Raw genomic sequence first — 14,057 nt, 5'->3', positions numbered from 1 at the left:
AATTCCCGTTACGGCTCAGTGGTTAACGAATCTGACTAGGAACCATGAGGTTGCATGTTCGATCCCTGGCCTTGCTCAGTGGGTTAAGGATCCAGCATTGCTGCAAACTGTGACGCAGGTCACAGATGTGGTTTGGATCTGGCTTTGCCTTGGCTGTGACATATGACTACAGCTGCAGCTCTGATTCAACCCATAGCCTGGGAAATTTCCATATGCCACAGATACAACCATAAAAAGAAAAAGAAAAAAACATCTTATTAATAAACATTGCCCAAGTCATTACACATTGTTGGCTTAATTTTTGGCTAATTTTTAATATTTTCAATTATGAAATTTAACACATATAGAAATATAGTTAAAATATAACCATATAGTTAAATAATATAAAGCCAATTTTCTTATAATCACAACTAAAGAAAAAAAATGGAACATCGATAGACCTTCCAGGAGGCTTTGCCCCTCCTGGGTTACAGCCCCTCCCACCTCCCTAGTGAATATCATGAACTTGTTTTCAGTAATCATTTTCTGTTTTTTTTGACAGTTTTATGAAGCATACATTCCTAAACAATAGCATTTATGTCTCATAACTTGTATTGAATATATACATATAGATACATAAATATATACATATATAAACATACAGCTTAATGAATTTTCATAAACAGAAGGCACCCACATACCTAGCTTTCAGATTTAGCTAGGTTTCACATTACCAGCATTTCAGAAGTTCTTTACCTGAGAGTCACCTTCTCTCCTCAAGGGTAATGACTATATCCTGACTCCCTGGATCAGTTTTGCCTGTTTTTGAACTTTATTTAAGTGGAATTATGTAGTATGTACTCTTGGTATCTGGTTTCTTTTGTTCAATATTATATTTGCAATTCATATTGTTAAGGATAGTTGTAAATGGTTCGTTTTCACTGTTATACAGTATTCCATTGTGAGAACATATCATAATTTTACTTATCTATTTTACTGTTCATGGACATTTCTGTAGTTACCAATATTTTGGCTATTACAAATTGTGCTACTATGAAGATGGTTGCACATGTGCTTTGGTGAATATGCTATAGAAATTTATCTTAAATATATACCTGAGTGGAATTCCTGGGTGACAGATTGCTTTCACGTTCACATTTAGTAGATACTGCTGAAAAGTTTTCATAATTGGTTCCTACCAACAATGTATGAGAGTTCTGGTTGCTCCAGATTTTGGCTAGCACTTAATATTTACCATGTTTGCCAATGTAATTTAGTTTTATCTTTTTAAAATTTATGTAAATAGTAATATGACTGAATTATCTGAACTATTTTGCTCAAGTTTTTATATTTCTCCATGTTGTTGTGTATATAATGTTCATTCATTTACTGATGATTGTAGTCTGTTGGACTAGTATATCATATTTTATTTATCCATTTTTGCTTTTAATAGACATTGAGTTGTTTCCAGTTTTTGGCCATCATGAAAACTGTTTCAATAAACATTTATGTAAAAGTATATTGTTACATATGAGAATGCATTTCCGTGGGGGATGTTTAAATGAGGAATTGATCAATCAACAAAATTAGATCACGTCAAAATATTTTCCAAGTTGGCTGTAAAAATGTCCATGATTATCAGCACGAGGACAGTTGCTGTTACTTTACATTCTCATCCACATCCAGCACCGTCACATTTATAAATTTAAACCAGCATGGGTGTAGGTATACAGGTATCTCATTGTAAGTTCAGTTTGTATAAGGTTGAACTTCTTTTCATATGTTTATTCCCATTCTGACTTCCTTTTCTGGAGAAAAATGTCCCATGGAAGTCTTTTTTTGGGGGGGGGGGGCATCTGTGGCATATGGAAGTTCTCAGGCTAGAGGTTGAATTGGAGCTGATGACGTATGCCACAACCACAGCAAAATGAGATCTGAGCTGTGTCTGTGAACTACCCCACAGCTCACAGCAATGCTGGGTCCTTAACCTACTGAACGAGGCCAGAGGTTGAACCCACATCCTCATGAATACTAGTCCGGTTTGTTAACCCCTGAGCCACAATAATAGGAACTCCCCATATAAGTTCTTTTGCATACTTTTGTATTGCGTTCTTTTTTTTTAAATTGATGATAGAGTTCACTAAATATTCTGAACATAAATCCTTTCAGTTATATATTTTGATTTTTTTTTTTTGGTCTTTGCTATTTCTTTGGGCCGCTCCCGCGGCATATGGAGGTTCCCAGGCTAGGGGTCGAATCGGAGCTGCAGCCACCGGCCTACGCCAGAGCCACAGCAACGCTGGATCCGAGCCGCATCTGCAACCTACACCACAGCTCACGGCAACGCCAGATCGTTAACCCACTGAGCAAGGGCAGGGACTGAACCCGAAACCTCATGGTTCCTAGTCGGATTCGTTAACCACTGCGCCACAACAGGAACTCCCAGTTATATATTTTGAAATTGTCTTCTTTCACTCTGTGGCTTCATTTTCCTTTTATTATCTTTTAAGAAGTTCTTCATCTTAGCATAGTAAAATTTATCATGTTTTCCTTTATGGTTTATGCTTCAGATGTCTCATCCAAGAACCCATTCTCAATCCTGAAATTATGAAGATATTTTTCCATCTGTTGCCTGTCACGTGTAGATCTATAACATACTAGAATTGATCTATATAACATACTAGAATTAGGTTTTTGTATAGCATAAGGGAGTCAATATATTTTTATTCTATATGAATACTCAGTTGTCTCAGCAGGAGTTTTTGAAAATCCTGTCATTTTCCCATTACTGTATAGTGCATATTTATTATAAAACAAGTGTTTATATGTGCCTGAATCACTTGTATGCTCTCTGTCTATACTTTTACTAATATTATACTTTACAAAAAATGTGGTATATAGGAAAGCAAGTCTTTCCACAAAGTTCTTATTCAAGAGCATCTCGGCTATGCCTAAGCTTTAGCAGTTTTGTATAAATTTTAGAATTGCTTTGATGAGTTTCTGAAAAAAAAAACTTCTGAGATTTTGACTGAAATTACAAAGAATGTATAAATAGAAATTTGTGGAGTTCCCGTCATGGCTCAGTGGTTAACAAATCTGACTAGGAACTCTGGGGTTGAGGATTCGGTATTGCTGTGAGCTGTGGTGTAGGTCGTAGATGTGGCTCGGATCTGGCATTGCTGTGGCTGTGGTGTAGGCCGATGGCCACAGCTCTGATTGGACCCCTAGCCTGGGAACCTCCATATGCCGTGGGTACGGTCCTAGAAAAGACACACAAAAAAAACAATTGGATATAATTGATATGCTTATAATATTGACTCTTTCCAATGCATACACATGTTCTATTTCTCCACTTGTTTGGGTCTTCTTTAATGTCTCCCAGTAAAAATTTAGTTTTTAAAATATATGTATGGGCATCTTTGTTATATTTATACATTAGTACTTAATATATTTTAGTGCTATTATAAATAGCATCATTAATAATATGAAATTTTTGAAACATGTTTTGTTGGCACATAAAAATACAGTTGTGTTTGTTTTTTATTTGATAGCCAATAACTTTGCTAAACTCAATTTGAAAATTATTAATAGATGATTTTGAATTTTGTTTGTAGACAATTGTGTCACAACAAATATTTAATGTTTTTTTTTCCTCCTTTCCAATTCCTATACTTTTTTTTTTTTTTAGGGCCACACCCACGGCATATGGAGGTTCCCAGGCTAGGGTTTTAATTGTAGCTATAGCTGCTGGCCTACATCACAGCAAGAGCAATGTAGAATCTGAGCCACACCTGCAACCTACACCACAGCTTATGGCAATGCTGGATCCTTAACCCACTGAGTTAGGCCAGGGATTGAACCTGTGTCTTCATGGATACTAGTCAGGTTTGTTAACCACTGAGCCACAATGGGAACTCCACCAATTCCTATACTTTTCATTTCTTTTTCTTGCCTTACTGAAATAGCTAAGACTTCCAGGAATATTAGATAGAAATGAGTCCTTCTTAGAAATGCTTTAGCATTAAACATAATTATTGCTGTAGATTTTATAGATACTAAATCAGATATGGGAGTTCCTTATGATTACTAGTTCTGTAAGAATCTTTTTAAGCGTGAATAAAATTTTAATCTTATCAGATACTTTCTAGATATATATCTAGAGGTGGGATTGCTGGATCATATGGTAACACTATGTTTGAATTTCTGAGGCACTACCAGACTGTTTTCCAAAGTGGCAAGACCACTTTACCTTACTATAAGCAGTATACAATGATTCTGATTTCTTGATATCCTTGACAACACTTGTCATCTGACTTTTTGATTCTAGCCATCCTAATCAGTGTGAAGTAAATATCTCAGTGTGGTTTTGATTTGCATTTCTCTGATTCTAATGATGTCAAGAATCGTTCTATGTGCTTTTTGACCGCTTGTGTTTATCTTCTTAGGAGAAATGAATTTTCAAACACCTTGCTTAATTTTTAATTGGGTTATTTATCTTTTTCTATTGAGTTGTAAGAAATCTTTATATAACCCAGATATAAATCTCTTAACAGTATATAGTTTGTAAATATTTTCTCCCATTCTGTGCGTTGACATTTTAATTTATTGATTACGTCCTTTGAAGCACAAGTGTTTTTAATTTTGGTGAAGTCCAATTCATCTATTTTGTTGTTGTTGTTCATATTTTTGGTGTCATATGAGAATCCTTTGTCAAATCCAAGGTCATGAAGATCTACCCCTGTGTTTTTTCCCAAGAGTTGTTTTGGGTTTTTTTTGTTGTTGTTTTTTTGTTTTTTGTCTTTTTGGGGCCCCATATGGAGGTTCCCAGGCTAGGGGTCTAGTCAGAGCTGTAGCCACCACAGCAACGCCAGATCTGAGCTGCAGTTGCAACCTACACCACAGCTCACCGCAGTGCCGGATCCTCAACCCACTGAGTGAGGCCAGGGATCGAATCCGCAACCTCATGATTCCTAGTCAGATTCGTTTCCTCTGCGCCACAACGGGAACTCCCTCCTAAGAGTTTTTTAGTTTTAGCTTTTACATGTAGGTCTTTGATTCATGTTGAATTAATTTTTTATATCGTGTGAGCTAAGAATCCAACTTCATTCTTTTGCATGTTCATCTCAGCACTATTTATTGAAGACTATCCTTTTTCTGCTAAGTGGTCATGGTACCCTTGTCAAAAATCAGTTGACCGTAACAGGCACATGAATAAATGCTCAAAATCACTAATTATTAAAGAAATGCAAATCAAAGTTACAATGAGGTACTACCTCATGCCAGTCAGAATGGCCATAATTAACAAGTCTACAAATAACAAATGCTGGAGAGGGTGTGGAGAAAAGGGAACCCTCCTACACTGTTGGTGGGAATGTAAACTGGTATAACCATTATGGAAAACAGTGGTGGAAGTACCTCAGAAAACTGAATATAGAACTACCATATGATCCAGCAATCCCACTCCTGGGCATATATCCAGATAAAACTATAGTTCAAAAAGATACATGTGTTCATAGCAGCACTATTCGCAATAGACAAGACATGGAAACACACTAAATGTCCGTTGACAGATAAATGGATTAAGAATATGTGCAACAGGAGTTCCTGTCATGGCTCAGTAGTAATGAACCCCACTAGTATCCATGAGGATACAGGTTTGATCTCTGGCCTAACTCAGTGGTTTAAGGATCTGGCGTTGCTGTGAGCTACAATGTAGGTCGTAGACATGGCTTGGATCCCATGTTTCTGTGACTGTGGTGTAGGCTGGTGGCTGCAGCTCCCATTCGACTCCTAGTCTGGGAACTTTCCATATGCCACGGGGGGACCATATTTTGGTATCATGTCTAAAAAAACATTGCCTAGCCCATTCAAATTTGTATATTACATATTTTTCTGTATGTATGTTCTACCTTGATTATAAGTTTTCTAATGAGATAACCAATTCTATGATAATTCATTTCTTGATATTCTCTAGAGTACATTGCAAAAAAGAGTGGATGATAGATAGCTGTGCTCTCCATTTTTTTTTTTTTTTGTCATTTTGCCTTTTCTAGGGCCGCTCCTACGGCATATGGCGGTTCCCAGGTTAGGGGTCTAAGCAAAGCTGTAGCCACTGGCTATGCCAGAGCCTCAGCAACACAGGATCCGAGCTGCATCTTCAACCTACACCACAGCTCATGGCAAGGCCAGATCCTTAACTCACTGAACGAGGCCAGGGATTGAACCCACAACCTCATGGTTCCTAGTTGGATTCGTTAACCAATGAGCCACGAGGGGAACTCCTGTGCTCTCTATTTTATAGCTGGATTAGCTATAACTAATATCATAATCAACTAGTTCTTAAGGTCAGAAGTAGACTTTTTTCATTTCACTCTAATGTTCTTATTACCAATAATGAATCATAAGGCCAACTGTCAATATTATTCTGTAAGATATGCTATATGGTACAGACTTTAGCAAAATCAACAGATCAATACAGGCCTATTTCATTTTATTGTACTTCACAGATATTGTGGTCTTTACAAATTGAAGGCTTGGGACAACCCTGCATCCAACAAGTCTAAAGACGCCCTTTTTTTTAATAGCATTTGCTCACTTTGTGTCTTTGTGTCACATTTTGGTAATTCTCGCACTATTTCAAAGTTTTTATTATTGTTATATTTGTTATGGTGATCTGTGATAAGTCATCTTTGATATAACTATGACTTGCTGAAGGCTTGGAGGATGGTTAGCCATTTTTAGCAATAAAGTTTTGTTTCTGTTTTTGGTTTTTGCCATTTCTTGGGCTGCTCCCACAGCATATGGAGGTTCCCAGGCTAGGGGTCAAATCAGAGCTTTAGCCGCCGCCTATGCCAGAGCCACAGGAACGCGGGATCCAAACCACATCTGCAACCTACACCACAGCTCACGGCAACGCTGGATCGTTAACCCACTGAGCAAGGGCAGGGATCGAACCCGCAACCTCATGGTTTCTAGTTGGACTCGTTAACCACTGAACCACAACGGGAACTCCAGCAATAAAGTTTTTTAAATTAAGTCATATACACGCTTTTTTTAAACATAATGTTATTGCACACTTAATAGACGGCATATAGTGTAAACATTATTTTTATATGCATTGGGAAACCCAAAAATTCATGCGACTCACTTTATTGCAATATTTGCTTTAATATGGGAACTGAACCTGCAACATCTCTGAAGTACACCTATATTTAGAAGTTATTGTTTCAAAGTAGCATATTTTCTACCTTTAACATTGCAGTCAAGTTCTTCATGGTGTCATTTTCAAACAAACTCAGAATTCTAAAGTCTATTACCTGGGTGACTACCTTCGTGGAGGAAATATTCATTTTTTCTGTTGTTCTTATGTCGGATGGAATCACCATGGTTTTTGACAGAGCCATTCTGCTTTGGTTTGCACCAACATATCCTCCTCTTACTTGAGCTCCTTTTCCTGGGCCATTAAAGCTAATGGACCTCCTTGGCTGTGCACCAACATTTCTATATCAGGGAAAGAAAATATTAACAGAGGATCCAGAATTAAAGAAAAATTAGCCAACAGTAAAAAAAGCAGAATGTCATTTAGGAACATGGAAATATCTCACAAAATAAACAAGAAAAATAGTTAGTTGAGACCTCATTATGAGTAAGCATAGGTCTAGAATATTTACGTGTACTGTGTCAATTTTTCCTTGTAATGATTCTATGAAATTGCTATTAACATAATTTTATATAAAATCAGAAGCTTAGGGGGAAATATTCCTACTTGGGTTGAAATTTGAACCCAAGCAGTCAGATCCAAAGTCTACACTGGTTTCTCTGGGTCTCAGTTTTCTTATCTGTAAAATGAGGATAATAATAATCCTTAATTCAAAGGCTATTATGAGGATTAAATATATTAATTTTATATTATGGTTAGGAAGTGCCGGACACATAATAAGCACAAAAAAGTATATAGTGCAGTTAGGTAGGCAGATTGAAGCAGGAGTAATAAAACCTGGGAAAGAATGACATGTTCCTACCTGAACAATTACATAATAATTTTTTTGTTGTTGTTGTTGTTGCTATTTCTTGGGCCGCTCCCATGGCATATGGAGATTCCCAGGCTGGGGGTCAAATCGGAGCTGTAGCCACCGGCCTACGCCAGAGCCAGAGCAACGCGGGATCCAAGCCGCATCTGCAACCTACACCACAGCTCACGGCAACGCTGGATCGTTAACCCACTGAGCAAGGGCAGGGACCGAACCCGCAACCTCATGGTTCCTAGTCGGATTCGTTAACCACTGCGCCACGACGGGAACTCCACATAATAATTTTTAATAAGAAGAGAAGTTATAATCAAAATGTCTGTATCCAGAAGAAAAAATACGATTTCATTTTTAGATCAATTCTTTAAATTCTTTAAGACTAAAACCTACCTTAACATTCTTTCATTCTAGTGCTCTGATTGTACTGAAGATTTCTATAAAACTAGAATGATCATCCCTTACATTATAAAAAGGAGGTGTGTTTCCAAAGAAAACATTTTTAGCAATATATTTACTTTCCAAATCATAACAGATAATACAATACTTTAAAATGACAACAATCTACTTTTCATATTTTATTTTTCTTCATAGTATTTATTACTACTTGACACTTTGTTGTCCACTCCTTTACTAGAATGTAAGAATCTTTAGGGCAAGAACTTTGTTTTGTTCATTGCTCTATCACTAGCACCCAGGACAGTGTCCAGTATGTTGTGGGTGCTATTAATATTTTTTAAATAAACAACATAATTCCATTCATACAATTTCAAATTTATATTATCTTTGTCATACCCTATCCTCCCTGCCTCAGTCTCTAAGTGACTTTATTTTCAACACTTCCAAGTAAACAAAACCAATGAGGCAAACATTTCATTAAATTATTTCTCTACTTTCATTATATTCTTCTTCCATATCCTACAATTTCATCTAAATTCATCCTTATTTTCTTCCTCATTCAGTTCAAAAGTTGGTCTTCTTATCTAAGGCTAATTTTTCCACCTGTGCCTTGAAACCTGTCTGTCATTACTTTCTTGGGACTCTTCTCCATCAATAATTTTCTGTCTCTTAAAACTTATTCCCTGTCTTCTTCCCTTGAGCATGTAAAGGTGCTCCAATTATCACTTCAACTTAAAAATCCTTCATTTACCTACATTTTCCACTAGTTATAATATTTCTCCTTCCTTTCACAGTCCAACTTCTTAAAATATTAGTCAATAATACTGTCTACATCCTAATTCCACCCTTTCCTCTCCAATTGCAGAGACTACTTTCATTAAAATCACCTAGTCTTCGTCCTTCAAATTGTAAAATCCAAAGGACACTTCCCAGTACTTATCTTTGTAGCATCTGACAGTTGTCCTTTCACCTTTCCTCTTAAAAATCACTTCTCAAATTGGTTTCAACCTCCTTGGGACCTCTAAGTACCTTATCCTTCCATTTTCTCCCAATTAGTCAGAATCTTTTAGGTTTCTTTTCTCTCTCTACTTAATCCAGAATCTACAATTTATTAGCTGAATCACTCTTTTATCATTATCTTCAACTCTAATTTTTTTTTCTCTTTTTTTGGTACCAAATTACTTTATTTGAAGGAATGGTGCTGAGGAAAGAACTTAAGTAGATGTTTTGGTGTGACTTATAGAAAAGGTAAAGTTAATCCAAACACGCGTGCACTGCTTTGGTGACCAGGGAAGTCACCCCTATGCCTACGGGAAGCCAACCTAAGGCTTAGCTCTCGATGTCACTGTTTCCCAGGGTGTGCTTATCAAAGAGCACTCTGCCATGCCAGATTGCCAGATTACATGAATTGGTTACACGGTCACCCAATTCTTTTATGGATTTCACTTGCTCATTCAGGTAACGAGTCTCAATGAAGTCACACAAATGGGAGTCATTTTTGTGAGTGGCCAGTTTGTGCAGTTCCCGTAGTGACTGATTCACGCTTTTTTCCAAGCATTAACACACATTCCATTGAATTCAGTCTATTCTTCCAGTCATCATGGTCTGGTTTCTTGATGTACTGAAGGAAGATTTGGCTACCTCTTTGGTTCTGCAGCTTAATCAGTTCCTTAACATATTCCTTCTTCTCACGAGACTAGTGAAGAAAGTATTTGGCCAAGTTCCACACCAGATGATCATGGTCAAAATAGTCTGACATGGACAAGTAGATGTAGGAGGCATAGAGCCTCAGGTTGATAGGGTGGTTAATGGCCGCCTCCGAATTCTGATAATGGTTCTGGTGCACTTGAGAGAGGGACAAGGCCGTCATGGCAGGTGGCTGAGGGAAGGCGGTGGCAGCTGCACAGGAGCAGTGGAGGGGACCTTGGGGCTGTCCGAGGGCACTGTGAAGAGGTGGGGAGGGCTGGCTCTGAGCAGATGACCCAGGTTGGGGAAGAGCGCTGGTTCCATCCAAGCACTGTTGAGGTAGGAAACTGCAGAGACTCTCTGCGAAGACTGTGGCCTTTAATTTTCTTTCCCCTTGACTTTTGCTCTATTATCCTTACAAAATACAGTCCACCCAGAGGAGTGGATCAAGAAGATGTAGTACATATACACAATGGACTATTACTCAGCCATTAAAAAGAACGAAATACTGGCATTCTTAGCAACATGGATGGACCTAGAAACCATCATGCTAAGCGAAGTCAGCCATACAATGAGACACCAACATCAAATGCTTTCACTGACATGTGGAATCTGAAAAAAGGACAGACTGAACTTTGCAGAACAGATGCTGACTCACAGACATTGAAAAACTTATGGTCTCTGGAGGAGACAGTTTGGGGGGTGGGGGGATGTGCTTGGGCTGTGGGATGGAAATCCTGTGAAATCAGATTGTTATGATCATTATACAACTACAGATGTGATAAATTCATTTGAGTAATAAAAAAAAAGAAAGTAAAAAAAAAGAAACAAACAAATACAGTCCACCATTCTAGTTTTCCTCTTTACTATATCAGCTACTTATTCCCAAGGTCATGCATTTGACCTTGTCCTTAACAAGGTCAGCCATCAGTTTCTACTGTTCCAGCTTCTCAAATCCCAACTCCAACCATCCTTCAACTCTACGATGACCATGAAGACCTTGATTCTGCCATGTTTTACTCCCTTACCCACCCCTCTGATGTAATCTCTTCTCTCTTGAACTTAAGGTTAATTAATATAATCCATAGTTAATTATTACAGTTACTCCTTACTTACACTCTAACCCCCTTTTTCTTCTTTAAATTCACTGTACTTGCTGGCAAAATCAAAACCTTGATTAATTCTAGTCATCTTATTTTGAGCCTGAACCTGTCTATTAACCATTTTCTAGCTTCTGTAAACTTGATGTGTTAACACTTACCCTATATGCATAGGCTGGATGTACCTTGTTCAAGACAAAACCGATATGCCTGAGTCATCTTGACTTGGCTTCCTGCCTCCCTTATTGCCCCTTTCCTTCCCCAGGGGCATGATTTTCCAACACAAACCAACCAATCCACACCTCCAACCTCCTTCTTTATTGGCCTCTCACACTCTGGGCTCAAACTACATATTTTACTTACCCTGTAGCCAGGTACCAGTCAAATCAGGATGGCACTTATGCTCCAGAACCCAATGAAATTATTTAAACTGGTCAATACTAAACTTACTTACCCTGCTGCAACTGTTCCTTCCCACCAAAACTACAATAAAGGCTCTTGTCCACAGTCCTCATCCCCCACCGCCACTCCCACCCTGGGCCTGACAGCCAATCCCAGTGCTCCTCCATGTGACACCCTCCTCTTGGGATTTATCAGTAATAACCTATTTTTTTCAATGGCAATAAAATCCTGGTCTATTGGCCTTACTATATCTCATATTTTCTATTAATACACTATGTTTAACTCAATCTGTCTAGATAGATGAAGCTAGAGAAAAAACATCTAATCACAATGGCAGGCCTCATTCTAAATTATGGATTGTTAAGTTAAAGTGGGTCATTAATGTGCCAGCACTCATACTGTATTATCTTGGTTAATTTTTTACTACATCTTCTAAGGCCGCTATTTCATAATTCTCTTTGAATAGTAACATTTCCTCTCCTATTTTTACTTTCAGCTAAATGAGACAATTGAGGCAAGTGGGTAACTTCCAAATACTCCCACTGTCACATCTATGCACCTGCCTATATCACTGCCTATATTTGGTTTCTCCGAACATAGGCACAGATGTACTCTGGATGAGTTATCTGATTCTAGCTTAGGTCAACTCCTCTACATGTGCACTAGATTCCACAGTTTTCCATTCCTTTTTGCCTATTTAAGGACATTGCTCTAGTAATTCTCTTTCATGCATCATAAGCTTCTCTCTCTCTACTGGATTATTCCTTTCAGCCTGTAAACATGCTATTATTTCTCTTAGCTTAAATAAACAAACAAACAAACAAAAACAAAAAACACTTTTCTTGACTCCTCCAGCTACCATCAATTCATCTTTCCTTTAAGTATAAGGAAGGATGGAAAAGACTGTCTGTACTTATTGTTTCTAGTCTCCCTCTGTATATATTCTCTTGAACCTGAGCTGATCAGGCTTTTGCCCTTGTCATTCCACCAAAGGGATCCTTACCAATGACCAGTCTAATCACAATGCCAGGCCTCCACAATATTAAGTCCAATGGCTATTTTTTTTTCTTTTTAGAGCTGCACCTACAGCATATGGAAGTGGAATCAGAGCTGCATCTGCAACCTATGCCGCAACTTGTGGCACACCAGAAACTTAACCCACTGAGCAAGGCCAGGGATTAAACCCACATCCTCACAGACACTATGTCAGGTTCTTAACCTGCTGAGTCTCAATGAGAACTCCTCAATGGCCATTTTAATGTTCTCATCTTACTTATATAAGAATTTACCCATCTAGCTCTTCATTCTTTTTTCTTTCTTTTTAAAACTTGGATTGCAGGACACTTCCCTTATCTGGTTTACCATCTCCTTTTTCTGGAGTGTTCATCCTTGGACTTCTCATATCTGTCTACACTCATAGCCTTGGTGAACTCATCCAATGCCATGACTTACATGCCACCTAAATGCCAAATATATCTCCAACTGGACCTCTCCTCTGAATCCCGGATCCATATAGCAACCTGCCTATTTGACATCTTTAACTCAAAATTAGCATGTCCAAAACTGAGCTCCTGACAAACCTGCCCTTACCCCAGTAGTAAACCTACTTCTCTTGCATTCTTTCCCCTTACCCTCCCTTAAAAAAAAAAAAAAAAAATTCCTGCAACATATGGAAGTTCCCTGGCCAGGGATTGAACCTGAGCCACAGCTACAACCTACACCTTAGCTGCAGCAATGCAGGATCCTTTAACCCACTGAGCCTGGCCAGAGATCGACCCACTCTGGCTCATGTCACTGCAGTCGGATTCTTAACCCACTATACCACGGCAGTAGTTAAAGTTAATGCTTTTCTTCCAATTATTCAGGTGAAAAAACTTCAAAATATATCCAGAATCCAATAATTTGTTATCATGATTTTTGCCATCATCCTGGTCCAAATACTGTCCTATCTTTCTTGGATTAATGCAGTAGACTTCTAACTCATCCTTGCTTAACCTAAATTCCCTGAAATCTGTTCTTCACATGGCAACCAGAGTGATCCTTAAAAACACAAGTTAGACCACATCACTGCTCTGCTTAAAACTCTCCATTCATTTCCCATCTCAGAGTAAAAGCCTCAATCTTTACTGACCTAAAAAGTCCTACATGCATCCAATTAGATCTCTGACTTCATAATTAATCTCTCTCCCTTGCTTACTCTGCTCCAGTCATATTGGCATCCTTGATATTCCTCATACATGCCAGGTCTTTGCACTTGCTCTTCCCTTTGCCTGAAATGTTCTTCCCCATGCATGTGCATGTTTAATATTGTGCTGTTTCCAGGGCTTTACTTAAAGCCAGTCTCTTAGTATGGTCTTCCTTGGCTCCCCTACCTAAAATGTCAAATACCCCTCAAATACTTCATGTGCCCTTTCTTAATTTTTCTCCTTAGTACTTCTTACTAACATGTCTTTCACTTATTTATCTT

The 14,057-nt window shown here is 38.1% G+C and overlaps 1 protein-coding gene and 1 pseudogene across 1 annotated transcript in view; both read right to left on the bottom strand.

Moving 5' to 3' along the window:
- DNAI4 (dynein axonemal intermediate chain 4) overlaps positions 1–14,057 on the bottom strand; it is a 74,972-nt gene that overhangs the window by 53,517 nt on the left and 7,398 nt on the right. The window contains 1 exon segment of the mRNA XM_047788724.1: positions 7,296–7,479. Coding sequence (XP_047644680.1) covers positions 7,296–7,479 — 184 coding nt within the window.
- On the bottom strand, positions 8,469–10,570 carry LOC125131996 (ferritin heavy chain-like; annotated as a pseudogene).

Source organism: Phacochoerus africanus, chromosome 8, assembly GCF_016906955.1.
Source record: "Phacochoerus africanus isolate WHEZ1 chromosome 8, ROS_Pafr_v1, whole genome shotgun sequence".
NCBI lineage: Eukaryota > Metazoa > Chordata > Mammalia > Artiodactyla > Suidae > Phacochoerus > Phacochoerus africanus.
This window is presented reverse-complemented; position numbering and strand designations above follow the sequence as displayed.